The 27,274-nt window shown below is 44.4% G+C and overlaps 1 protein-coding gene across 3 annotated transcripts in view; it reads left to right on the top strand.

Moving 5' to 3' along the window:
• Nucleotides 1–27,132, top strand: part of DERL3 (derlin 3) — a 154,946-nt gene extending 127,814 nt beyond the window's left edge. For 2 of the 3 annotated variants that reach the window (XM_066603543.1, XM_066603542.1), the window contains 5 exons: nucleotides 20,076–20,149; nucleotides 22,076–22,169; nucleotides 26,220–26,415; nucleotides 26,532–26,622; nucleotides 26,940–27,132. In XM_066603543.1, coding sequence (XP_066459640.1) covers nucleotides 20,076–20,149; nucleotides 22,076–22,169; nucleotides 26,220–26,415; nucleotides 26,532–26,622; nucleotides 26,940–27,042 — 558 coding nt within the window. In that variant the 3' untranslated portion in view covers nucleotides 27,043–27,132. Of the gene's footprint in view, nucleotides 1–8,283; nucleotides 8,546–8,621; nucleotides 8,688–20,075; nucleotides 20,150–22,075; nucleotides 22,170–26,219; nucleotides 26,416–26,531; nucleotides 26,623–26,939 lie in introns of those variants that run through there. The other variant, XM_066603541.1, reaches the window with a different exon arrangement.
• The last annotated feature ends 142 nt before the right edge of the window (nucleotides 27,133–27,274 follow it).

Genomic DNA, 27,274 nt, shown 5'->3' with positions numbered 1-27,274 from the left:
GGGGCCGCTCGTGCCGGTAGCTCCGCCCCGTCACGTGTGCCGATTCCAGCCAATCAGGAGGCTGGAATCGGCAATGGAACGCACAGAAGACCTGCGGTCCACCATGGGTGAAGATCCCGGCGGCCATCTTCGCAAGGTAAGTATGAAGTCACCGGAGCGCGGGGATTCGGGTAAGTACTATCCGTTTTTTTTTTTAAACCCCTGCATCGGGTTTGTCTCGCGCCGAACGGGGGGGCTATTGAAAAAAAACAAAAAACGTTTCGGCGCGGGACAACCCCTTTAACGCCATTCATGCTGCATAAACAATGGACAATGGGCACATTGCTTATCGCTCAGTGTAAATAGCAGCTGTTCAGTACTGAACGGCTGCTATGTTAAGGCAATAGAGAGGGGAGAGCGAGGAGTGAAATCTCCTGCAGCCTTCCCGCTGTGAGCCAGCAATACTAGCTCCCATGCAGGTGCACCGGAACTAGTATGTGTGGGGACGAGTGTCAGACATCGTTTGCCCGACACTTGTCCCGTCTAAATGGGCCTTAACAAGGCAAAACAGTGCAAGAGCAATATGGCAGTTTTAACTTGACAGTCCTAGTTATGGTTACTAGGGCTTTGGCGGTCCACAACAATGGTGATACAGTTCAGTTCACACTTTTGTTTAGGGGGTGCAGTATAGTACATTGCTACATCTACATGAACTCCCTTACAGATTTGCCTCCATATGACATTATTTTCACGTAAATAAGTTGCATTGCATGCCACTGTAAAGTCACGCCCTCTGTTCTGACAGTTTGGAAGTATTTGAAGAAAGGTTTGGGTTTTTACTAAATATGTTGTCTAACCTGAATATTCATTTCATTGCAACTATAGCAGGTAGTAGATACAATGTATTCCTATGGACTGGAGCGCTCTGTGGCAAAAGATCTGTGTGATCAGCTCTCTCCTCTGAACAGGCATCCCCCCTCTGGCAGGGGCTTATTTCCTGCAAGAACAAAGATCTTTGGTGGATCCCCCAGCAATCAGCAGCTTGGCACCATTTTAATAGCAAGTCTAATGTCCACAGCAAGCTGAGACATTCTGAAATTCCAACTATTGGAAATATTTTATTGTTCAAAAAACATATCATAAAAATCGTCAAGAAATTGTCAGATCAGAAATTTCCCCTAAATGAGCGTTTCAATTAATCTCTGGAATGAAGAGACTTGGCTGCTGGGCAGCAGTGCAGCACTAACCTTTTATGCATGAAGCTGTCTGTATTGCCCCTCGTACTCATCTCAGCCAATGTTAGAATTTCTGTCCCTCAGTGCCATAGCCATAATAGCAATGATAAAAAAAGTTTAGGTTGTTAAAGAGGAGTCTTCCAGGATATTTCATTCATGAGCAATCCTTAGGACAAGCCTTCACAGTATGCGTGGCACCGCTCCTTTACTGCAGTACTCTGAGCAGCGGCATCCGTACAACTGTCACTGGTTCTGCAGGTCAAGTGAATGGGGTTAAGCGTTGTTGAGCTGCAGCACCAGACACAGCCAAATTTAGGGCTCCTTCACACGGGTGTGTGGTGACAGCCCATTACACAGGTGAGTTTCGTGTGCGGAATATGCTATACCAATCTGCCACAGGCCCCCATATTGCTGCTCGCATACATTGTGCGAAATGTGCACTAGAAAGATTGCAGCATGCTCAATCTTGGCACGTATTACTCACGCATACACGTCAAGATAGGGCATGGCGATTGGTGGCATGCAGCAAGTACCTAATGTCATTGCATACTTTCATGCATGCCACCTTGAGTGCAGCATGCAGTGCATTACAGACATGTGAGCCAGGCCTTATAAGGAGGTAACAGTGCTAGGTAGTGCAGTGAGTGCCGCTGTCCCTTCATTCTGCTAATCTGGGGGTGTTCCAACCTGCGGCCACAATCATTTAGACACAAATATCCATGCGTGGCTGCTCACATGTAGTTTCCAGGGTGGGGAGGAGCGCACATAGCTGGGCAACAGGAACAGACAAGTACTAAGGTTGCACTGTGTAGCACTGGGGCCCCTATATATTAGGACAAGTACTAGGGGAGCCCCGTGTAGCACTCGGCCCCCTATATATTAGGGCAAGTACTAAGGGTGCACTGTGTAGCACTGAGCCCCCTATAAATTAGGACAAGTACTTCAGGTGCACTGTGTAGCCATGTCTGGGGTCCCTAGATATTAGGACACGTACCCTGGGTGCCCTGTGTAGCCATGTCTGAGGCCCTTATATATTAGTACAAGTACTAAGGGTGCACTGTATTGCCATGTCTGGGGACCCTATATATTAGAAAAAGTACTAAGGGTGTACTGTATAGCCATGTCTGGGGGCCCTATATATTAGGACAAGTACTAAGGGTGCACTGTGTAGCCATGTCTGGGGGCCTTATATATTAGGAGAATAAAGTCTTGACCTATTTGGCACTCCAGAAATGAGTATATGAGTTAGAGGCAACATACATGCATGCCGCAATCTCCATTGTAGTTTATAGGACTCATAAAATGCCAGCCATTACCTCAACATCCATCATCTACAATGGAGAGAGCCATGTGCGTGGTCTCCTCCTCTCTGGGGTTCTGATTGGAGGAGGGAGTTGAACCCACATTCTCCCTATAGGTGGGAGTCCTAAAGTGGAACTTAGTATATACCATAAATGTCTCAGATGGGAATGCCCTTGAGGCCCTTGGAAGTGGTTCAATATGGCAATATGGCAACTTAAAAAAGTTGTGCACCCCTATGCTAATCATTCCCCTTTAACCCATTCCCGCTGCAGGGCGTAAGTTTACGTCCTGGGAGCGGGGTACTTCCCGCAACAGGGCGTAAACTTACGTCCTGGAGATAGCGCCAGATCACATATGATCCAGCGCTATCCCGCAGCGGGAGCCGGCTGTCAGTCACAGCCGGCGTCTCGCTGCAACAGCGGGGGGACATCGGAGATGCGCCCGCCACTGTTAACCCCTTCCCTGCCGCGATCTAAGTAGATCACGGCAGGGAAAGAGTTCAAAGAGGGAGCGCGGCTCCCTCTGTGTCTCCGGCCGGAACTCGCAATGTCATCGCGAGAGCCCGGCCTGTCACCATGGCAACAGGACGCCAGACACTGGCGTCCTGTATTGCCTATGCCTGAGATCGCTGTATGAGCGATAAGGCATGGGAGAGCAGTAGCTCTGCCATGCCTTATGACAGCGATCATCAGGGCAGTGGTTAAAGTCCCTCAGAGGGACACAAACAGTGTGAAAAAAAGAAAGATTTAAAAAATGAATTAAAAAAATGTAAAAAAAAAGAGTAAAAAAACCATTTTTTATGCTTTTTCTCAGATTAGCATAAAAAAAGGTAAAAAAATAAATAAAACCCCACATATTTGGTATTGTCGCGTCCGTAACGATGCGTACAATAAGTTGCACATGCTTTTGACTGTGCACGGAAAAAAACGCTAAAAAAAAAGCTAAAAAACTGAGGCAAAATGCTCATTTTTAGCATTTTGCCTCACTAAAAACGCAATAAAAGTGATCAAAAAAGCCGTATGTACGCCAAAATGGTACCAATAAAATCTACAACTCGTCTCGCAAAAAAAAAGCCCTCATAGAGCTCTGTACATCAAAAAATAAAAAAGTTACGGGACTTTGAATGCAGCAATTTAGAATAGAAAAAAGATTTCCAAAAAAAAGGGTTTTTATTGTAGAAAAGTGGGAAAACCTAAAAAAAATGTTAGAATTTTGGTATCGTTGTAACCGTACCAGTCTGCAGAAAAAATGGAAAGTCTCATTTATGCTGCATGATTAACGGTGTAAAAAAAAAATAAAAAAATCTATGGCAGAGTTGATGCGTTTTCTCTCTCTGCTATCATTAAAAAAAAAAAAAAAAATTTTACAATATAGTCTATGTACCCAAAATTGGCATCGATAAAAACTACAGTTCGCCACGCAAAAAACAAGCCCTCATACGGCCGCGTCGACGGAAAAATAAAAAAGTTATGGCTTTTGATAAACGGAGAAGAAAATCCGCCAAAAATTGTTGCGACCTTAAGCCCAAAATAGGCCATGTCATGAAGGGGTTAAAGAGGTCAGTCACATTTCATACATTTATAGCATACCCACAGGATATACCATAAATGTCTAATAGATGTGGGTTCCACCTCTGGGATCCTCACTTAATGCCAAAATAGTGGTTCTCCAACCTTGTCTCACAGCCACAGTTGGCCAGGATAAGAGAAGCAGCCAAATTGGCTATTGTATGCGGCTTCCATAACTCCCATAGACATGAATCGAAGTTACATAAACAGCGTAAGGGCTCCTTCACACTGGCGATCGCGATATTGCTGTGAGAAAATCACAGGAAAATCTCAGCCATCATTGAGCACGGTGTAGGGATTGGGATTCCCATCTCAGTCATATTTGGCTGAAATGGGAATACTACTTTAGGGTATCTTACTAGGGATGACTGCTGGGTGCGCAGGCTCCTGACAGTTGTCCCAACGATCATTGCTCCAGTGCACTGTGTCACACAGGAGCAACAGTCGCTCATTAAATTGAGTTGAGTGCGGCGGAAATCTCTTCCGGGTGGCTGTTAGGCTGGGTTCACACAGGGCAGATTTGCCACTGTTTTTCCGATGAGGTTTTGCCGCAGAAGAACTGCTTCTGCGGCAAAACCGCTTCAAAGGTTAATTTGGGCTTGTGGATTTTGCTGCGGATTTTCGTGCGGAATAATCCGCACGGGTTTTTTTCTGCAGCGCTTTTTTACTTTGTTGCGTATTTGGTGCGGTTTTGGCTGCGTCCATAGAGGTCTATGGACAAAAAAGCGCTGCGGAAAAGACCGCAGAATGAACATGCTGCATCTTTTAAAACCGCGACGCAGTTGCATTTCCGCACTGCGGCTGTGCGGAAAAAATCCGTCCTGTGAGAACAGCTTTTTGGCAAATCTCATTTGTGCTGCATTGCACTGCAAACGCAGCAGTTTTGCCACAGTGCGGATATGCAACGGCAATCCGCGGCAAAACCGCGGCAAATCTGCCCTGTGTGAACCCAGCCTTATTCACAGTAAACAGGAATTTGTTTATAGATGTATGACTGTTTCACCCCTTAACGACACATGACATAAGGTTACGTCCTGCACGTTTGGGGTGTGTATGGAAGAAGATCACGGTGTGATCTTCCTCCATACAACGCGGCTGCCGGCTGTTTCTTACAGCCGACGGCAACAGCTCCGATATGCCGTGCGGCGTATCGAAGCCGTTAGCCCTTTAAATGCTGCTGTCAATTCTGACAGTGGCATTTAAATCTTCTGGCTGATGTTTCGGGGTCCCGTACGCACCCCACCTGTGATTAGATTGCAGAGAGCTCTTCGTGTGTTATAGCAGCTGAGGGCCTTCCGAAAGGGCCCCAGAGCTGTCATGATAGAATGCCTATCAGGTCATGCCTATGGCATGGCTGGATAGAATGCCTGTCAGATCGCAGTATAATGTAATGCTATGGCATTACATCATACAGCAGGAGCGATCAAAGCATCGCATGTTCTTGTTCCGTCTGGATGCGAGAATAAAAAAAAAAATAAAAAGTATAAAGTTTAAATAAAATTAATAAAAGCTTTAAAAAAAAAACCTTTTGCCATATTTATAATAAAAGAATCTAAATAATAAAACAAAAATTCATATTTGGTATTGCTGCGTCCAAAAAAGTCTCATCCATCAAAGTAACACCTTATTTACCACGCACGGTGAACGTCGTCAGAAAAATTGCACTTTTTTTTTCGGCACGCTGTCTCAAAAAAAAAAAAAAAAGTCATAAAAAACAATCAAAAAGTCGGATGTAATCCAGAATGGTACCAACAGAACTACAGGACGTCCCACACGAAATGAGATCTTTGAAAAAAATACAAGGAGTACAGCAAAAACATATTTCTGTTGATTCTTGCTCACTTGCCCTGTTGCGTTCTGTGTTTAAATGGGCCGAAAGTCACCTGTAATTGCTCATTTGAGCGAATTCGCGGTAAATTGCAATTTTGCGCGAATTTAATATTACAAGTCCCATAGACCCCTGCAGAAAAAAAAATGCTGCGAATTTCACAGGAAAAAAAAAAACTGTAGTGGGTAGTCACCCTTAGGCCTTAGTCAGACGGGCGTTTTTAGCCGTGATTTGCGCATGCGCATGCGTCCGGCGATTTTATAAAACCATTGCTTTGCAATGGTATCGGACACATGAGCGCTTTTTATGCGCTCGTCCGATAAATTATAGAACAAAAAAATCGCACCTATCTGCGATCTGCGATTCCTGTTCTCTTCTCTATATGCGCTCAATGGGGCCTGCGGCAGCAGCGCCGACCCCATTGATAACATATAGAAGACAAATCATTCTTCTCTGCCACAGCTGTGACAGAGAAGAACGATGTTTGCCCATTGAATTCAATGGAGCCGGCAATACAGCCGCTCCATTGAAAGCAATGGGCTGCCAGCGTGCGCGGGGTTACTTGTCGGGAAGGGGTTAAATATATAAGCCCTTCCCTGCAATTCATCCTAAAATGTGTTAAAATAAAAAAAAATTGTATACTCACCTTTCCGCTGCAGCCGGAGTCCAGCCGCAGCTGCTGTCAGTTCTCCTGAACTGCTTCTCGGCACTATTCAGCCGGCGGGGCTTTAAAATCCCCGCCTGCTGAATGATCTGCCTCTGATTGGTCACAGCCCTGACCAATCAGAGGCCGGTTTCACTCACACACCCATTCATGAATTCATGAATGGGTGAGTGACTGCTGCCTCTCAGCGCTGAGCCAATCAGGGGCAGGTCTGACTCACATCCATTCATGAATTCATGAATGGGTGTGAGTGAGGCATGCCTCTGATTGGCTCAGCGCTGAGCCAATCAGGGGGCAGGTCTGACTCACACCCCCTTCACACCCACTGCAGGACGGCCGCACGGAGCTCCGGCTGCCGGGAGAAGGTGAGTATACAATTTTTTTTTATTTTAACACATTTTAGGATGAATTGCAGGGAAGGGCTTATATATTTAAGCCCTTACCGACAATTCATCCCGGGCTCGCCCGCAGCGCATTGCTTTAAATGGAGGCGGCTCTATTGCCGTCTCCATTGAATGCAATGCGCTGGACAGCTCCGGCCCGTTTCTAATGAAACGCGGCTAGGAGCAGATTTTCGGGCGATTTGCGGGCGACTTGCGCGCACCGGTCACGCGATTTGCGGATGCGCATCCGTCATGCGATCCGCAAATCGCGCGAAAAAACGCCCGTCTGACTAAGGCCTCAGGGTGCATTCACATAGGAAGCTCGATATCAGTCTGACAAACCTAGACCGATATCGCATTCGCAAACCTGCGATTTTTTTTTCCTGGTAGCGCGATACTTTCTGCAAGAAAAATGTATTAAATCGCGGGACGTGTCATTGTTATGCGAATGAAAATTACATGTTGTTGCAATAGTAAACAATAGAAAATCGCACTTGCGTGAAATACGCATTTAGCCTGTATGGATATGGGCGAGCGCGATACAGGTCCAAGAAACTTGTACTGATATTGTGAGTTCTCTGTGCGTGCGATGCATTTTGCAAGGAAAACGCACCGCATGACGGTATATGTGAATTTCATGTGCATTTACAAAAATAATATATAGCATTTTGCTCTATTACTTATAATGGCGAAAACGGTATCTCACTCGCAAATGGCACGTGCGTGCAATGCGATTTTTGCTTCCCATAGTGAACAATGGGTGATATCGCCCCAAAATTGGCCATACTTGCAGCATCGCTGCGAGAGAAAAAGCGCACATAGAAATAGGTTCTATTTCTGTGCAACCTTTGTGCATCTAGCAGTGCACAAGGCTCACGCGCTAAAAATCGCCCCCGCAAATACAGCAGTGCAATGTGATTTGGTTTTGCTCTCATAGAGCATAATGAGCAATTCTTGTACAGGATTGCCCCAAAAAGTTGAGACATGCAGAGATTTTTTTTAATCCCACACTTATCGGTGTGAGCAAAAGATGGCTCGTGTAAATTAACCCATCGGAATACTGATCTTTATTTGTAGAACGCCAACTTATTCCGCAGCGCTTTATTTTCCTGTGTAATCCATGGATATTGCAATCGGATGGAATTCGTGCAGGGAAAATCGTTGGTGTGAATGCACCCTGCAGGATCATCATCCCTATTAAAGAAGTTCTATTGTCTGCCAATATAATGACATGGTAAATGCCACCTGTAAGCTTCTACCCCTCTCCTGCCAGCACATGGGCACACAGCCTGGCAGACTACACTGCTGCAACAGGTTGGCTCCACAAATAATGGAACTGGATGGATCTGTATGCTCAGCGCTTCCTGGAGTCACTCAGGAGGACACAACCTGTTCCTCATCTAAAGTAAAGACACCGGCAAGTGTGCCCGAGGCAGGAGGAACTGACAGCAGACAAGAGAGAACTCGCACCGCGACCGGGACTGCAGCCGCCGCCGCACACACTGGGCAGCAGTATGGCTCTGCGCGCCGACCGTAGCGTCTCCATGGCATACACCGCAGCCTGCTTCTTCACCACTGCCGCCGTGGTAAGTGCCACCCTTCATGCCATATGCCATCCTGCGCACCTGCTCCAGTGTGTCACCCCTGCCTTCTCCTCTGCAGCACATGGACCTGGTCACCCCGTTCCAGATTTATTTCAACCCCACTCTGATCTTCAAAAGGCTGCAGGTGAGTCTATAAGATGATAAGTCTATAAGACAGCTGGAAGATGTCTCCAGGTGTGTGATCGCTGCTGAGAACCATTAACTCTTCAACTGACAACCATTGTGAATGCAACTTATTAAGCTGGCCATACACTGTATCCTCCATGCGATCAGCAGAGCATATATATTGTAGGGGGAGCATAGTACCCCCCTGCCCAACCTTAGTTATCTCTACTTTGGAGGACAGCCAGGCTGCTCCTACATATATTGGGGGCAGATTGATGGCTATGGTGAGAAAACAATACTTTCTGACCCATATGTTACATTATATGTAACTTTATAGCACTGCTTTCTTTAAACTCCTGCTGGCTGTGTGCCATGGCCCCAGGCTTTGGAGCATCTATCACGGATGTATGACTGATCTATTGTGTAATGGCTCCCATGGATATAAGGAGGGCTCCGCTAAGTTTTCACTTTTTTTAAAAGTTTGCAAATATTTGCAAAACTGAAAACTGTTTTCATCTTCTATCTCTGCAAATATGTTCAAAGTATTCCTCCTTATTGACCAGCATCCTCATAGGCAGAGGCGTAACTTGAAGCTCCTGGGCCCCAATGCAAAACCTGTAACAGGTCCCTCACCTATAATACTTTATTCATAGTACTGGGCTCCCTTTATGGAGAAGAGAGGCCTTATGGGCCCCCTAAGGCTCCTGGGCCCGGGTGCAACCGCATCCCCTATAGTGACGCTCCTGCTTATAGGGACTTTTCACACTAGCGTTTTCATTTCCGTCGTGGGAACAGCAAAACGCAAAGAAAACATTTCAGTTTTGTGACCCACATAAATGTACTGAAACTGAAGACCTTCTATTTCAATCCATTACTGTATTTTTCCATCGGCATTTCGTTTTTCGCTCTTGAACAAAAGCGCAGAATGCTTTTGTTTCTAGTTACAAAGACGGAATATAAACAGATCCGTTTTTATTGCATTGTAGTCAATGGGAGAGAAAACTCAAAAGCAATCCGTTTTTCATTTCCAGTTTTGTTTTTTGGGTGGCAGTTCAATGAATGTGGCTCGTTTAGCACTGTTGCGTTGCAGGGACCCTAGGTTCAAATCACACCAAGGACAACATCTGCATGGATTTTTAAAAACTCCATGCAGATGTTGTCCTTGGTGAGCTTTGAACCCAGGACTCTAGCACTGCAAGGCAACAGATTGTTCTCTCTTCTTCCATCTCCAGAGGAGAAGAACAATAAGAAGAAACTTAAAGAGAACATACAAGCTTCATGCAGATGTTGCACTTGATCAGATTTGAACCTAGGACCCCAGAACTGCAAGGCAACAGCGCTAATGACTGAGCCACCATGCTTCTCCTCTTCCTTCTCCCTTTCCCTCCTCTAGAGGCTTCCTACACATGGGCAAGTGCGATATCTGACTGTGAAACCCGGCCCAATATCGCGCTTGTGAATGTGCGAGGTATTTTTCAGGCAAAATAGCCTTGCATCACTGAAGTAAAGTTGCGATCCTCTGGTGCAGCTTTTTGGCTTATTCACATGTCTGTATATCAGCCGGGTTTTCATGCCCGACTGATATACGGTGTCCCTTTCTGCAGGGGGAGGAGGCGGGCTGGGCCCCTCGCCACTGTTTGCAATGGGAGGGGTGGGATAGGGGCGGAGCTAAGTTCCATCCATTGCAATAAGTGGCGAGGGGCGGAGAAGGGGCGGGAGATCAGTGCACTGCTCCCGGCCCGCCTCCTCCCCCTGCAGAAAGGAACACCGTATATCGGCCAGGCGTGAAAACCCGGTCGATATACGGACGTGTGAATAAGCCCTTTAGCTTGTGTTTTCAAAGGCAAACCTCGCATTGCACTCGTGTGCACCTTGCACGCCATGCAATGTGTTTTCTTCCTCATTGAAAACAATGGGCGGTGCGTTCCGAGGGATGCGAAAAGTTAAAATATGCCATGATTTTTTACCTCATGTATATCTCAAAAGAATGGGGTTCATATTTGTGTGAGATTTTTGCGTCTCACAACACAAAAATCTTGCATGATTTTCTTGGCCGTGTGAAAGCGGACAGAGGAGGAGAAGAAAGTGAAGGAAAATAAGGAGAAAATGAAGGAAATATCATTCTTCTTATTCTAAATCTTCAGAGAAGGAAGACGCATCTTTGCTTAGTAGTTAACCCCTTAACGCTACAGGACGTAGTTACGTCCTGCAGCTGCGGGGTATGTATGGAGAAAGATCGCGGGGCTTAACTATCCCTTATATATCATCTATCCCTTCTACTCCAAGCATCGTTCCCACAAAGTCTCACTTTCTGCATAGATATATCCCCCCATCTGTATACTGTCACTGCTATCCCAGGTATCAATCCTCCCAGGTATCTCTGCCCTGCATCCAGTATTATCCCCCCGTTTCATCGCTCCCCTCCAGTGTCATCTCTCACCAGCAGCATACTGTGGGTCACATACCCCTAAGCCCAGCGCAGAGGGATTCCGAGATTTGTCCATGTTGAGCCCATATGGGATCTTTCACACAGGATGGAATATTCCGTAACAAAGTTGCAGAATATGCCGTCCCGGAATTCCGCACAAGAATCCATACTGCTAACTGTGGATTTTGATGTGGAACTGGCAGCAGAATTCTGCTATTTTCAATTCCGCACCAAAATCGGTATGTTAGCAGTGCAGACTTTGAATATTCTGCAGAGGGGTATATTCCGCAATGTTGTTACAGAATATCCTGTCCCGAGTGAAAGGTCTCCTAGGGGTGCATCTTGCAGAAATACTCTGCATGTGTGAAAGCGCCCTCATGGACCTTTCATACGAGATGCAATATTCCACAGCTGCGTTGAGGAATATGCCCTCCTACGGACTATTCAGCAACAAAACACGCAGGCGGCACGCAGCATATTACACTTGTGTGAAGCTGCCCTAAGGCTAAGACTGTTATTTTCATCATGTATAAAGAAAAAAAACATGTCAAACAGGATGATGCAACAGGATGTCTAGACTGCAGCACTACGTTGCCATAGACTTGCATTGTATGAGAAAATGGGTGAGTCAGGATCCTTCTATTCACCAGGACAGAAAAGTGAAACAGCCAATAACTGCATGGTGTTACCAGTAATGTTGGCAAGATTGTGTGGCTGACTGCCACGGCTGGGCGGTTTACAGCCTCAAGGATTTATTGTGTTGAAACAGTCTAACAGTGGACTCACACAGGCGTGTTCGCTCACCCAATATGCAGAAAATAGAAGCCATTGATTTCAATGGGCTCATTCTCATTCCTTGCTTTTGCGTGCGCATTCCTCACGTGTGGAAAAAAACTCAGCATACTCTTTTTTTAGTGCACATTTGCGCACCAAAGGCCCCATAGAAGTCTATGGGAGGTGCACAAATGCGCACTCAATACCCACGCTATTGCACAATCTGTTGTGCATATTTGCAGGGAAAATAACATCTGGAACTAATTAGGCTAAATAACCTTTTAAAACCGGACGCCGCTGTGTCCCGCGCCCATGTAAAAAGGTCCTGCAAGCACAAAAAGGACAGTAATATGGGCAATGTTGCACGCAAAAGCACTTTGTTCATGACACAAATGCGCTATTACATCCGTTTTGCACATATGCCCTTGTAAGTCCAGCTTAAGGGTGACTTCACACATAGCAGATATGCTGTGGAATTTCAGCTGTAGATTTGAAGCCGAAATTCCGCAGCAGTGTACAATTCAATGCTAGTAAATGGGCTTTTAACAAACCCGTTCACTTCGAGTCCGCTACACCATACTTCTTCTCTGGCAGTTCCGTGGCACATGTTGTTAGTCTTCAGCCGCTATTTCCTGGTTAGGGGATTCATAAATCCTCCCTCCAGGAAGCGCTTGCTCCAATTGGTTCATCAGGCGCTGCATTGATTGGCTCTCGAGCGCCGTGGCTCAGCCAATCACAGCCATCGCATTGAATGGCTGTCATCAGTTCACCAAGCGCTGCAGTGATCGGTTCTCGAGCGCTGTCAGAGCCAGTGCTTCCTGGAGGTGGAATTTATGATTTCCCTGACTAGGAAGCGGGGGCTGAAGACTGCAGACAAGTATGTCTGGTCTTCGGAAGGAGAAGAGCTGCAGAGCGGGCAGCGCCTGTTAGGTAATGTATCGCTTTTTTTTTTTTTTTTTTTTAAATGCAGGTAGGGCTTATGTTAGGGACAAAACAGTAGGACTTTCTGCTGTAAAAGTTGCATCGTACCGCACAAAAAACGTGATTTTGTGCAATGCGATACAACACGAAGGAAGGCTCCATAGGGAAACATGGGCTAGAAAACATTGCAAATCGCGGCAATATTCAGCATGCTGCGATTTTTTTTTCTTGCAATATAGCAGCCTACAAAACATCACTAATGTGAAGGAACCCACGGGAAAGCATGGGCTTTACATACATGTGATTTGTAGCATTGTCGCATCACAAGAAAATTGCATAATTTTGTTGCCTATGTGAAAGTGGCCTAAATGACAGATACTACTTCTACTAGTTGTTTTTTTCATCAAAGAATTTGAACAAAACCCGCACATCTGACAGCACCCTTCTAGGCCAGCTGGGCACAGACTGGAAATGTTGTAAAATTATGGCTGCAGATTTTGCTGCGGATATTCTGCAGCATCTACAGTACAAGCCACGTGGAGGAGATTTCTAAAATCTCCTACACATCAAACGGAAAATTTCCACCTCGAAGGCTATTTTTGCAGCGGATTTCAACTCTTGAAATACAGTGGTGCCTTGGCTTGCGAGCGCCTCAGCTTGCGAGCTTCTTGACTTGTGAGCAGGCTCTCTCACAAATTTTTGCTTTAAGAGCGAAAACTTGGGTTACGAGCCTCCTCACAAGCTTATACACAAGGGTCTGGCTCGGGGGCTCAATGATGTTATTGAAGGGCTGTGATTGGTTAACTCAGTGCCAGCTTTCATTGGCTGACGCGGTGCTGGATTAACCACTCAGAGCATTAGCTTGCTGAAGGTGGGAAATTCAAGCCCCGCTTCCAGGAAGAAATGCTCTGTCAGCGTGAAGGAGGACACGGCAGGCTGCAGCAGTGACGGAGACCCGAGTGAGTACCGGAACGCCGGCCATAGGTGAGTATTGATGTTTTTGGTTTTTTTTACATGTAGTGTAGTTAGGGCTTTGGGGAGGTCCGTAACGCATTAATGGCGTTTCATTTCACTTTAATGGGGAAGATTGATTTGACTTGCGAGTGTTTTAGGTTAAGAGCTCCATCACAGAACAAATTAAACTCTTAACCCTAGGCATCACTGTACAATGTATTTGTAAAGTCTTCAGACCCTTTCAGTTTTTTACATTTTGCTATGCTGTGGCCTTGTGCAAATTAAAACAAATTCAAGTTTTCCCCCATCATTCTGCACTCAGTATCATTTTGCACTGGCATAAGTATTCAGAGCTTTTGGTATGGCACTTTAAATTTAGATGTATGGGCCTACCATTTCTCTTCATCATCTTTGAGATGTTTCTACACCCTGATTGGAGTCCACATGTGATAAATTCAGTTGATTTGACATAATTTAAAAAGGCACACCCCTGACTTTATAAGGTCTCACAGCTCACAATGCATATCAGAGCCAAAACCAAGCCATGAGAAATAAAGAACTGCTTGCAGAGCAAGATTATGTGGAGGCACAGATAGAGAGGGCTACAAAAACTTTGTGCTGCACCGAATGTTCCCAGGAACACTGTGGGCTGCATAATTTTTAAATGGAAGAATTTTGGAGCAACCAGGACTCTTTTTAGAGCCTGCCAACCCACCAAACTAAGTAATCGTGAGAGGAAAGCCTTTGTAAGAGAGGTAACCAAGAACCCAATGGTCACTCTAGCTCTGCTCCGGAGATCCTTTGTGCATATATGAGAAACTTCCAGAAGGTCAACCATCACTGCAGCTCTCCACCAATCTGGGCTTTATGGCAGAGTGGCCAAAAAGAAACCTCTCTTCAGTATAACACACATGAAAGCCGCCTGGAGTTTGTCAAAAAGCAACTAGTGGATTCTCAGACTGTGAGAAACAAGATTATATTGTCCGATGAAGCTAAGAATGAACTTTTTCGTCTCAAGAGTTGTGTCTGGAAGAAACCAGGCACTGCTCATCACCTGCCCAATATCATCCCTACAGTGAACCCTAGTGGTGGCAGCATCATGCTGTGGAGGTGTTTTTCAACAGACTGGTCAGGGTTGATGGAAAACTGAATGGAGCAGAGTAGAGATTCTTAATGAAAATATGATCCAAGAGACCTCAGACTGAGCAGAAGGTTCACCAACAAGACAATGACCTGGAGCACACAGCCAAGACAGCACAGGAGTAGCTTAGGGACAACTCTGTGAATGTCCTTTAGTGGCACAGCCAGAGCCCTGACCTAATCGAACATCTCTAGAGAGATCTAAAATTGTCATCCCCAGATGGTCATCATCCAACCTGACAGAGCGTGAGAGGATCTGCAGAGAAGAATGGCAGAACATTTTTAAATCCAGGTGTACAAGCCTTGTGGCATCATACCCAAGAAGACTGGAGGCTGGAATCTCTGCCAAAGATGATTCAATTAAGTACTGAGTGCAGGGTGTGAATACTTATGTTAATGCAAAATGTTAAGTTTTTCATTTTTAAAAATTCAAAGTTTTTTATCATTATTTTGTCATTATGGGGTGTTGAGTGCAGAATAATGGGGAAAACTTGAATTTGTCTTTAATTTTCACAAGGCTACAACATAACAAAATATAAAAACTACATGAAAGACTCTGAAGACTTTCCAAATGCATTGTACAAGGGTTAAAATCTGCATCAGTTCTGCAACATATTTCCATTTTTAAAAAGCCATAAATTTTTAATTTTTCTGTCAATGAACCCAAATGAAGGCTTGTTTTTTGCGTGGTGAACTGTAGTTTTTATTGGTGCCATTTTTGGGTACATAGACTATATTGTAAAACTTTTTCAATTTTTTTTATGATAACAGGGAGAGAAAATCCATCAATTCTGCCATTATTTTTTTTTTACAGCGTTAATTATGCAGCATAAATGACACAATAGATTTCTTCTGCGGGTCGGTACAATTACAACGATACCAACATTCTTATATTTTTTCTTAGGTTTTTCCATTTTTCTGCAATAAAAAACATTTTTTTGGACCCTTCAAAGTCCTCTAACTTTATTTTTCCATGGACAGAGCTCTGCAAGGGCTTATTTTTTGCGTGACAAGCTATAGTTTTTATTTGGTACCATTTTGGGGTACATACAGATTTTTTGATCACTTTTATTGCATTTTTTGAGAGGCAAAATGCTAAAAATTAGCATTTTGTCTCAGTTTTTTAGCATTTTTTACGCTTTTTGCCGTGCAGGATAAAAAGCATGTTCAGGTTATTGTATGTGTTACAGACACGACGATACCAAATATGTGCCCTTCGCTACTAGTTGCAATGGAAGAGGATGGGATGAGAGTGGAACTTAGCTCCGCCGCTGACCCGACCCTCCAATTGCAAATAGTGGCGAGGGGCGGAGAGGGGGTGGTAGCTCAGTGCACAGCTACCGTCCTGTCCCGCCTCCTTCCCCTGCAGAGAGGAACAGCATATATCGCATGAAAACTCGGCCGATATACACTTGTTGGAATAAGCCCCAAAGGTGCTTTCACAGGAACAGAATTATTCTGCAAAACGCACTGAAAGACGCAGCTTAATCTGCAGCTGTGGAATTCCACTCTAATACTCGCATGTCTTCATGCTAATTTTGGAATGTGGAATTTTCTACATCTTTCATTGTGTCTTGTGGAATTCAACGATTGTGAAAGCACCCTAAGAAGTGTCATGAAAGGAAGCTTCTTCTGTCTAAAAAAACACCTCATTGTGGCTTGTCTGAAGCTTCCCCGAGACCACCTGAAGAGTGGTTTCATTGTTATCTAAGTCAGTACTTTTGGGAAAAAGTTTTATGAGCAGATGAGAAACAAAATTGAACTTTTCAACAAAAATGCACAAGGCTATGTTTGGAGGGGAAAGAACCCTGCACTCCAACACCTCATCTCCACCGTGAAGCTTGGCGGAATGACCATCATGGTTTGAGGCTGCTTTGTTACCTTGGGACCTGAACAACTTATAATCATTGAGGGAACAATGAATTCTAAGGAGTATCAGAACATTGTATAGGAGAATGTAAGGTCAGCAGTCCATGACCTCAAGCTGCAGAGACGTTGGGCGATGCAACGAGACAATGTTCCAAAGCACACAAGTAAATCAACTAAACAATGGTTGAAAAACAACATTTCATTTTGGAATGGCCAAGTCAAAATCCTGACTTTAACCCTATCGCGACGCTGTGGCATTATATGAAGAGGGCTGAAACACATTTACAGGGAGGGATTAGTCCAAAAATCTTCCTCACCGCTGTGCAGATCTTATTTGCAGCTATAGGAAACATTTGCTGCAAAAGGGGATCTACAAGTTAAATTTAGGGGGTTCACTTACTTTTTCTCCCTGTGCTATAGATGTTTACTCAACGTGCTCAATACAAGACATGACGTGTACAACTACTTCTGTAATACGTTTAGTTAGATTGCAATTGTCTGTAAGGCTGCGTTCACACGAGTGCTGTTTGTGCACATTAGAGGCGCGCACAGAACACTCTTGTATAAGAACCAATGGTTTCCTATAGAACCATTCAGATGAATGAATTTTAGACGCACAAAATCCTTGCATCTAACAAAGAGAGGACATGCAACTGCAGAGCTCACATCTAAGGTCCGTGGTGCATGAAAAGATAAGACCTGACTAGAGATAAGCGAGTATACTCGCTAAGGCACATTACTCGATCGAGTAGTGCCTTAAGCAGAGTATCTCCCCGCTCGTCTCTAAAGATTCAGGGCCGGCGGGGAGCGGCGGGGGAGAGCGGGGAGGAACGGAGGGGAGATCTCCCTCTCTCCCGCCTGCTTTCCGCCGCAACTCACCTGTCACCCACGCCGGCCCCGAATCTTTAGAGACGAGCGGGGAGATACTCTACTAAGGCACTACTCGATCGAGTAATGTGCCTTAGCGAGTATACTCGCTCATCTCTAGACCTGACCTATTTTTGGTGCGTGCTTTCCATAAACTCCTATGGGAGCTGGAAAACACGCACCTCCGATCGGGTGAATGGGCTAATTCAAATAGTTAGAATTCACCCATTCACGTGATCTTTAGTGCAGTATAGCCACTATCTTTTCACACTCCTATACTGCGTTAAACCATTGTTCGTCTGAACGAGGCCAAACTGTGACTTTGCTAACAATCAGCCCAAATTTTAGTAATAAAAATACAGAAATCCAGGTGATTAAATGGGGTTCACTTACTTTATCTTGCAACTGTTGATGTCAGTGCAGGTCTTGGAAGATACATGTGAGCACCACTGAAAGCATTTTGAGGCTGTGAGTCTTAAGAAACTTAAAAAAGCCAAACTGTTACTGCATTATAGCTAGTGCAGGCCAGAGGGGACAGCGGTGCATGACCTGCATTCTCATTTTGGTCTTCTTTGAATCGTAGGTCATGCACTGCCACTCAGGTCCTGTACCGGGCATTAACCCTTTCCAATCCACTGTCTGACTTATTAAGACATTCTGATTGAAGGTTGTACAGCTCCAATGTCGGAACACGTCTTACTGTATATTACTGGCTGCTTGTTTATCGGGGGGCTCTCCAGCATGTCCCATACCGCAGCACTGGCTTTAGCCAGCATATGGCACCATTGTATAATGGCAGAAAGAGAAAACCCCATATGAAACCTGATTTCCAAAATTAGATGGCAAAGGGTTAAACAGTGCATCATTTCCCCATAAAGTGATTTTTTTTTTTAAATCTACAGGCTATGCCATAAATATATGATAGGTGGGGTCCCATCTATAAGGAGAATGAGTTTCCTTGATCCTATATTTGGCACTCCATAGTGAAGGGGACAAGGTGGAGAGGTGCCTTCAAGTCCATACTGCTCTCTCCATTGTGGCTTATGGACCTTGTGAGGCACACAGCTGTTTCTGTATTTTTGATAGGTGAGAGTTCTAAAAGTTGATCTCCCACACTTGAGGCACATACTGTCGATATGCATAAAATGTCTCAGATGGAAATAACCTTTTAATTTCAAATGGTTGGATTGAAAAATTAGCAAATCATTACAAACTAATCTGCCAGGAAATTCCCCTCACAGGGCTGCATTAATGTCATTTTCAGTGTATAAACATAGCAATTAACATCCACACAAGGTTCGGATTACAAAAACTCGATCAAGTATTTCTGCTATTTTCTTTTAAGTCTTCTTTCTCTTTTTGTGGGGGGTGGGGAGGTGTATGCTTAAACAAACAAACAAAAAAGAACAAATATACTTTAGTTCGCAGCGATTTTCACCTCCTACTCTCTCCTTCTATCCTGTAGTGAATATTCGAAGAAGTCCGGACATTTCCAAGAAACCATACCATGGTTGCCAACTTTTAAAGGAACAACTCAATTTTATCTTGTCTGATGAGAAATTACCCTTTTAAGGCCTCATGTCCACTAGGTAAATTGATTTAGTAAATCCGTGTGGGTGTCCCCGCACGCGTGATCCGCCCAATAGGGATGCATTGGACACCCGCAGGTAAGTAAATACCTGCGGATGTCCTTTTTCCCTGCCGCGCGGTTCGCACGTGCGGGAAAACACCCGCAGCATGCTCCATTTTCTGCGGGCTTCCCACACGGACGGCTCCCGCAGTCTTCTATTGAAGCCTATGGAAGCCGTCCGGAGCAGCGGCACACCCGCAGCTGAATTTCTGCTCTGCCGCGGGAGAGCAGGAGTTAAAAAAAAAAAAAGAGTGCATGGCACACGCGCGTGGCATGCTGCCAGCATGCCGTGCACATCCACCGGGCAGAAGGAAAGAATATCCGGCCGCAACGGACAGGAACCCGCAGCGTCCGGACAGGTGAGTAAAATCAATTTTCAGGCCTCATGTCCATGGGAAAGAAGGGACCCGCTGCGGAATTCTGCATGGAAAATCCGAGTGGGCACGAATTTCCTAGTGGACATGAGGCCTAAGTCTTATTATGGTCCTTGAAAACTGTACATTCTGACATTGTGGCCCCTCAACCAAAAAAATGTGCACCTTATATAACAATGGTTTGGTCATGCTGCATGCTATGAAATTCCCTTAGTCCCCATGTATATTGTGGTAACATACTGAACAGTGCTGTACAAGGAAAGCAGCTGCAGAAATATTAGGGGCTATTGCCTTACAAGAGGTTGTTGCTCCTTGAACTACTTTTACTGTTATTAACCTTATTATTTTTACTTGGTGCATATCCAACAATAAAACACGACATCCCCCGACCTCCTCAGTTCTTCTCTGCGGATCATGCTTATTAATAATTGTATTGTTTTCTTTTCACAGATCTGGAGACTGCTAACCAGTTTTCTATACTTCGGAGAGCTGGGTTTCAGTTTTATTTTCAAATTACTTTTTACGTATCCTCACTTACTACTCAGGACCCATCCTCTAAATCGTTTTTTCCCAACTCCAGTCCTCACAACCCCCCTAACAGGTCATGTTTTAAGGATATCCTATAGTAAGAACACCTGTGGTAATGTCTGAGTACTGATAATAATTATATCACCCATGTAATACAGTGATACCTTGGGTTAAGAGTGCCTCAGCTTACAAGCCCTTTGACTTGAGAGCAGGCTCTCTCCCGAATTTTTGCTCTGATTTAAGAGCAAAAACTTAGAGCCTTGCTCTCAATGGGGCCACTGCTGCCAGCAACCCCTGCAGTGATTTTCAGGGAAGGGCTTTAAATATAAGCCCTTCCCTGAAAAATCATTCCTAGCTGTAGTAAAAAATATATACTCATCTGTCCACCACTGCCGAGGCTCTGGCGCGTCTAGCCGCCGCTTGTTCTCCCTTCCTTTTTTAATCCCCGCCTGCTGAAAAGCTTCAGAGCAGTGCAGGGAGAACAAGCGGCGGCTAGACACGCCCGAGCCCCGGGAGACAGGCGAGCATTTTTTTTTTTATTTACTACAGTTAGGGATGATTTTTCAGGGAAGGGCTTTAAATATAAGCCCTTCCCTGAAAAATAACTGCGGGGGTGCCGGCGTCCTATTGCTTTCAATGGGGCAATGCCATCCCCATTGAAATCAATGGGAGAGCTTTGTGATCCAGAACGGATTAATGACTTTTCCATTCATTTCAATGGGGAAACTGGTTTTGAGATAAGAGTGTTTTGGGTCAAGAGCTCAGTCACGGAACAAATTAAATTCTTAACTCAAGGCACCACTGCACTAAGGAAATCCTGAAAACATGACATGTTAGGGGCCTTGAAGAGTGGAGTTGGGAAATCCTACTCTAATACATTAAAGGGGTTGTCCAGGGACTGCAATCTGTGTTATAACCTCAGTGATGGCTTGTAAAATCATAAACAAGCCTATGCTCTCCTGCTTTGTTCTACTGCCGCTCCGCTTGCTAGCGGGCACCGTAGATCATATGCTGTCAAGAATGCAATTGCTGCAGCCAATCACTGGTCTCATCAGTACCAACACTGAGGCTGGTGATTGGCTGCAGCAGTCACATGCTTAGATGGGATGTGATTTGCTGTGCTGTGAAGCAAGCGGAGACTGGGAGAACCAAAGCGGTAGGGGAGTATAGGCTCATTTCCTATAGCCGTAAATAAAGCTATAATAAAAGTTTTAGTCCCTGGACAACTTCTTTAAGGCCTCCCTCACACAGACGATTTTTACCGCTTTCAGCGCCACGCTAATCGCGGTATAACATTGCCCCTCACACAGCTTCAGAAAGCCACTCGATTGCGCTGCCGCGATTTTCAAGCAGAGTCTCTTCTATTTTAGGGCGTTTAGTGCTTCTCATTAATGAAGAGGAGTGCTAGAAGCCGGCATCAGACGCATCGTGGCGCTTTCAGCAACGCCTGTGTAAGAGAGGCCTAAGGGTCGTTTCATATAAGGTTGATGTGCTGAAGATTTTGTGGCGGATTTAATTCATATTGAAGGGGTGAAATCTGCTGCAGCTCTGCATCAAAATCCGCAGCAGATGAGTGATATGTTAATGCATCCTAGACTGCCTTCACACTTGCGATAAAGACGCGCAATGCGAGTGTGAGTGAAGATGCAGACTAATGAAACCCATGCTTTTCAATGGTTTCCTTCATAATTGTGATATTTTCACTCATGTGATGTTGTGTGAAAAAACACATGAGGAAAATCGCAAGAGGCATTGATGTTTTTGGGAGAAAAAGCATCGCCGACGCTCAAAAATCGCAGCAAAGTCGCGATCGCCAGTGTGAAACCACCCTTAATATGGCACTATGAAAGACACCCAGTGAAATGCATTATATTATACTATGTTACTTGTTAGTTTCCTTTACAGAAATCTCTTCAATTCAGGTACAGATATTGCAAGATGTTAGAAGATACATCCTTTAGGGGGCGCACAGCAGATTTTGTATTCATGTTTCTCTTTGGAGGAGTCATTATTACAGTATCCTTTTTTTCTCCCCAAGTTACGTGCAGATACTTAGAATATAAGAGGCATTCTACCCCCAAATAACATGTCCATATACTAAAACAGCAGTAATAACCATAGAACCCTATTAGTGATTCACACGTTTGGTTCAGTAGACATGCCGGGCCTCAGGTTTTGCTACAAAAATACATAACTATATTCAGACAGTGTGATACCAGCATAAAGGTGTATGCGCACGGGGCATTTGTGCCATGGTTCTTACTGCCCAGCAAAAAGACACGACAAAAGGTTTTAATACAAATCGCACGATATCAAAGCCAGCAGAAGTGCAGCAGTTCATAGTAAAACCATGAGTTGTCTGTACCGTGTGCGCACACCTTTAGGCCAACTTCAAGCTGACAAACGTGATATGTTGGCCATGAATCCCACCCCTATATCACGCTCCCCACCATGTGAATTCCCCAAGGATGCGAGGAGTTTTCATGTCAAAAACAGCCTTGCATCACTTCGGGAAAGAAGCAATCCGGTACTTGTGTTCTAAATTTTTATTTATTTATTTTAAAGGGGGGGGGGGGGAGGGGTTATTAAAAAAAAAAGTTTTGGGGGTCTTGTTTTACAGTTGTTCACTGTGTGGTTAGAAAAAAAAGTTGTCCTTTGGCTAGGCACGATTACAGTGATCCCAAATTTTATATACTTTTTTTGTGTTACTAGTTTTGAACTTTAAAACACTTAGATTGAATAGAAGTGTTTGGGTCGCCTCATGTCAAGACCCATAACATTTTTATTTTTTGCCATCGACAGCGATATGAGAACTTATTTTTTGTGGAATGACCTGTAGTTTTCATTGGTACCATTTCAGTTATAGAGGACTTTTCATTGCTTTTTTAAAATTCCGCTTTCTAAAAAGGTAAGATTTAAGCCGGCAATTCTACACTTTTAATTTGCTTCGCAGCATTTGTTAAGCAGCATCGCTAGTTTAAAGGAGTTGTCTAGTTACCATACAATCCCTATTTAATAGGACCCCCTGTAATAAAATGATAAACTGAGATATACTTATCTCTCGGCAGCCACATGCATCCAGCATTGCCGACACCTTGTAGTCCCGGTGATTGTTGTAAAATCACAGAAAGTTAGGTAAACACCGGGGAGGCGGGTGTCGGGGCAATTTCGTTTTGTTTTCTAGAAAACTACACCTCCGTCTTTATTTCATATCAGAGCACACACACACGCGGATGCAGGTTTAAAATAACCACAGAGGAGTTGAGCTAAACATCATGGTCTCGTGCTTCTCTTAAAATAAATAAAAGTGCCTAGATCCATTTTTCCCCGTATTTACCTTACTAATATAAGGCCTCATGTCCACTAACAAAAGTGAATTGCGGAATCCGCATTCAATTTTGCCCATAGGGAATCATTGGCCATCCACGGTCAATTCAATTGAATTTTGCACCCGGGGATGGTTTTTTAATAGATTTGCGGTTTTCATGCACGGGGGAAAAACGCAGCATGCTCCATTTTACCGCGGGTCGGCCACATAGCTAGCAATAGGTGCTGATATCCGCATGAGAAAAAAAAAAAAAACCATTTAAAGCAATCCGCAGCAGATTCTGCACGGATTGTATTTTTCTAGTGGACATAAGGCCTAAGAGGTGCAACGTAGTCTAGGTTGGCTGCATATTTTGTACACCCCCAAAATAAAAAGCAAAGAAATAAAGACACTGGTTCATGGACTCTAGCCTCGTGGGTACTGCTCCAACCCTTCTTTTTCTTCTCATTTTCAAAAACTGGAAATTAGGTGACCACAGCAGCGTCACTTTTCTGAACCCCCGGTAACCAAAACACTTAACTTTATGCTATGGGTCAATAAAAGTACAGCGATACCAAATGTATATAGTTTTAATTTTTCACTACTTTTGTTCAATAAAACACGTTAAAAGGAAAAAAAATGGAGTTTGTATTTGCACTAAGTATTTTCACCACCGAAGCAATGTGAGATCTTGTTTTTTTTGCAGGAAGGGTTGTAGTTTAGCGTCTGATTTTGGTGTAAATAGGACATTTTGGCCAAATTGTATTGCATTTTCTAGAAGAATTGATGAAAAATAGCAATTCTGACAATTTATGTTGCTCACCATAGAAACTAAATATTTTGATTGTTCTTTACAAACTCTGCAGTACGTACAAGTGTATGTTTGTTTTTAATTGAAAGTTTCTTGTGGGGAATATTGTTTTCACTACTTTTAGTTGTTCAAGGGGACTTGAAGATTCAACCATTAGATCAGTAGCACAGTACACTGCATTACTTCTGTATGCCTATGACTAAACCCTATTAGATTCTGCTTGAGGAAGGGTCTGATAGGACAAGTTACATGGCAAGGGCCTTTGTTAGGCCTCTGACTGCGATGGCAACCTGTCGGCACCTTGTCAGGCACCGATAGAGGACAGGAGAAGCACCCTCAGTCAACGGCTTCCATGCTTCAGTTGCGATTAATCTTAGCACAGAAGGAGTTAAAGGGCCATTAAAGCAGGAGCCCGAGTTGTCAGACTGCCGAGCTCCAGTGCTTCCTGGCATAGAATACCCATGCCATGTTAAACCTGCAGCGCTGTAAAAAGGCATATGTGCATGTTTAAGGACTAGAGATGAGCGAACGTACTCGGTAAGGGCGATTTCGCAATCGAGCACCGCGATTTTCAAGTACTTCACTACTCGGGTGAAAAGTACTCGGGTGCGCTGTGGGGCAGGGGGAGGCGCGGCGGAGCGGGGGGGTAGCAGCGGGGAACAGGGGGGAGCCCTCTCTTTCCTCCTCCCCCCCCCCCCACTCCCCGCTGCAACTCCCCGCTCACCCACAGCGCACCCGAGTAGTGAAGTACTCGAAAATCGCAGTGCTCGATTGCGAAATTGCCCTTACCGAGTACGTTCACTCATCTCTATTAAGGACCCTTAGTAACCATTGTAAAAAGGCATATTGATGGTCAATAAAAGGGTTAAGAATGTAACTAATCACTTTAGTAATCTGTGGGTCAGGGGAAGTGTCGTGTCTCCTTAAGGAGAGCACCCAAAAAGTGTGGAGACAGCTAGGAGGTGAGTTGGTCAGGGGATGGTATAGTCTCTCCCGAAGGAGAGCATCCAGAAGGGGTGTGGGGCCACAGAAAGGCGAGTAAGGAGATTTATAAGGTCATGCTAGCTCCACTGGATAATCTATGCAAGGAACAAGGAAGATGGAAAATTACCTCTGCAGCACCACCTATTGGACAGCAGCATTCCTTACAAATCAATATGACTTTCTAAAACTCTTAACATTGATTGAGAATAGGAAACCAAGGCAGAGAACCATGCACATACAGCTGTTTGAGTGTTTGGCCCTCATCAGTTTCCTATTCCTAATCATTGTTAAGACTTGTTAGCAAGTCATATTGCTTTTTAAGGAATCCTGCCATCTAACAGGTGGTGCTGCAGAGGTATTCCCCCCCCCCCCCCACACCCCTATCTCCCTTGTTTGCATAGATTACCAAGAGGAGAACCATGGCCTTTCAAATCTTCATACTCACCTTCTAGGTTTCCCTACAGCACTTTTGGGTGCTCTCCTTGGGGAGAAACTATACCCTCCTCTGATCCACTCACCCCCTAGGTGTCTCTACACACTTTTAGGGTGCTCTCCTTAAGGAGAATTGACACCCCTCCTGACCCACTTCGCAGGCCTCTCACAAGCTAAGCCTGAAGCCTACTGCACCCCGAAACAGTTGTCTGTGTATGGATTTCTGGTTTCCTATTTCCAATCATTGTTAAGACTTGTTAGAAAGTCACATTGCTTTGTAAGGAATGCTGCCATCCAATAGGTGGCGCTGCAGAGGTATTTTTCATCTTCCTTTTTTGTAGTAATCTGTAGTACACCGCGTTCGAGCGCTGGTCTGTGAAGCCCCATTGAAATCAATGGGAGTGTTGTACCACGGCAAGTATGGCGTTTGAAACACTGCGCTATTTGCAGTATAAAGAGGCCTGTGTGAGAGCAGCTTAATAATGCATGTCTAAATATTTCAATACCCCATCTTCTCCTAAACAAGATGCAGGTGTTTGCCCTTTTCGTCAACCTCTTGTTCCTGAGCCAGGCGTTCAGTCTGATGATGGTGTATATTTGGTGCCGCAGAAATCCTTCTATTCGACTCAATATTCTTGGAATAGTGTCAATGTCAGCCGCTTACCTGCCCTGGCTAATCCTGGTCCTCTCACTACTGGCTGGCGATTCCGCTCTTGTGGATGCGCTAGGTAAGATATCTGGCTTCCAGGTCCCCTGCAAAGTCACTATGTAATACAGATTCATGATTGACCCTATTCTATGGCAGTAGAGATCTATAATAATACTTTTTTTGTCGTTGTTCCAGGCATTGCGGTTGGGCACATTTACTTCTTTCTTGAGGATGTTTTCCCAAACCAACCAGGGGGAAAGAAGCTCTTAGTGACTCCAGGAATTTTGTGAGTATGATAAACCCAGATAACGAAGCACCATCACGCCAGCCATTTGTTGATATATTATGCTGGCAGGAGTTCAGTTAATAGGCAGTTGTTGGCATAAGACACATTATTTGCTGAGACTTTAAATCAGAACATCTTGTACTGAATAAAAAACAAAATATGGCATGGAAACAAGGGTGAGTGCACTTTCAAAAAACAATGTAATAGTGGCCTGGGGATTCTCAAGGAAGGCATTCCCATTAGCTCCTGAAAGCATGAATGCAACTAGGAACTGTGCAATGTAATATAATGAGCGCCTTGTCTTATGTCTTCTGCAGGAAACGAATATTTGATGAACCCGATTTGGACCCCAACTACAACCCTCTACCAGAAGACATTGTAAACCAACAGAACGACAACGACCCACTTCATGAAGATTAAAAGGAGTTATATGGGACAAGGCAGGATGATTATTAACGGTTTTGTAAAATTAACTTTTGAAGAACATTTTAATAAACAAAATACACCATTTTCTTACCGTCCACTGAAATTTTAACAACTGTGTCATAATTGGATGGAGCAGATTGAATCTAAAAATCAAAGTTTGACACTTTAACCGGAACAGACTTGGCCATAGAAATAGGAAAGAAAAACAAACAGACAAACCAAAACC

This window comes from Eleutherodactylus coqui, chromosome 5 (assembly GCF_035609145.1).
Source record: "Eleutherodactylus coqui strain aEleCoq1 chromosome 5, aEleCoq1.hap1, whole genome shotgun sequence".
NCBI lineage: Eukaryota > Metazoa > Chordata > Amphibia > Anura > Eleutherodactylidae > Eleutherodactylus > Eleutherodactylus coqui.
This window is presented reverse-complemented; position numbering and strand designations above follow the sequence as displayed.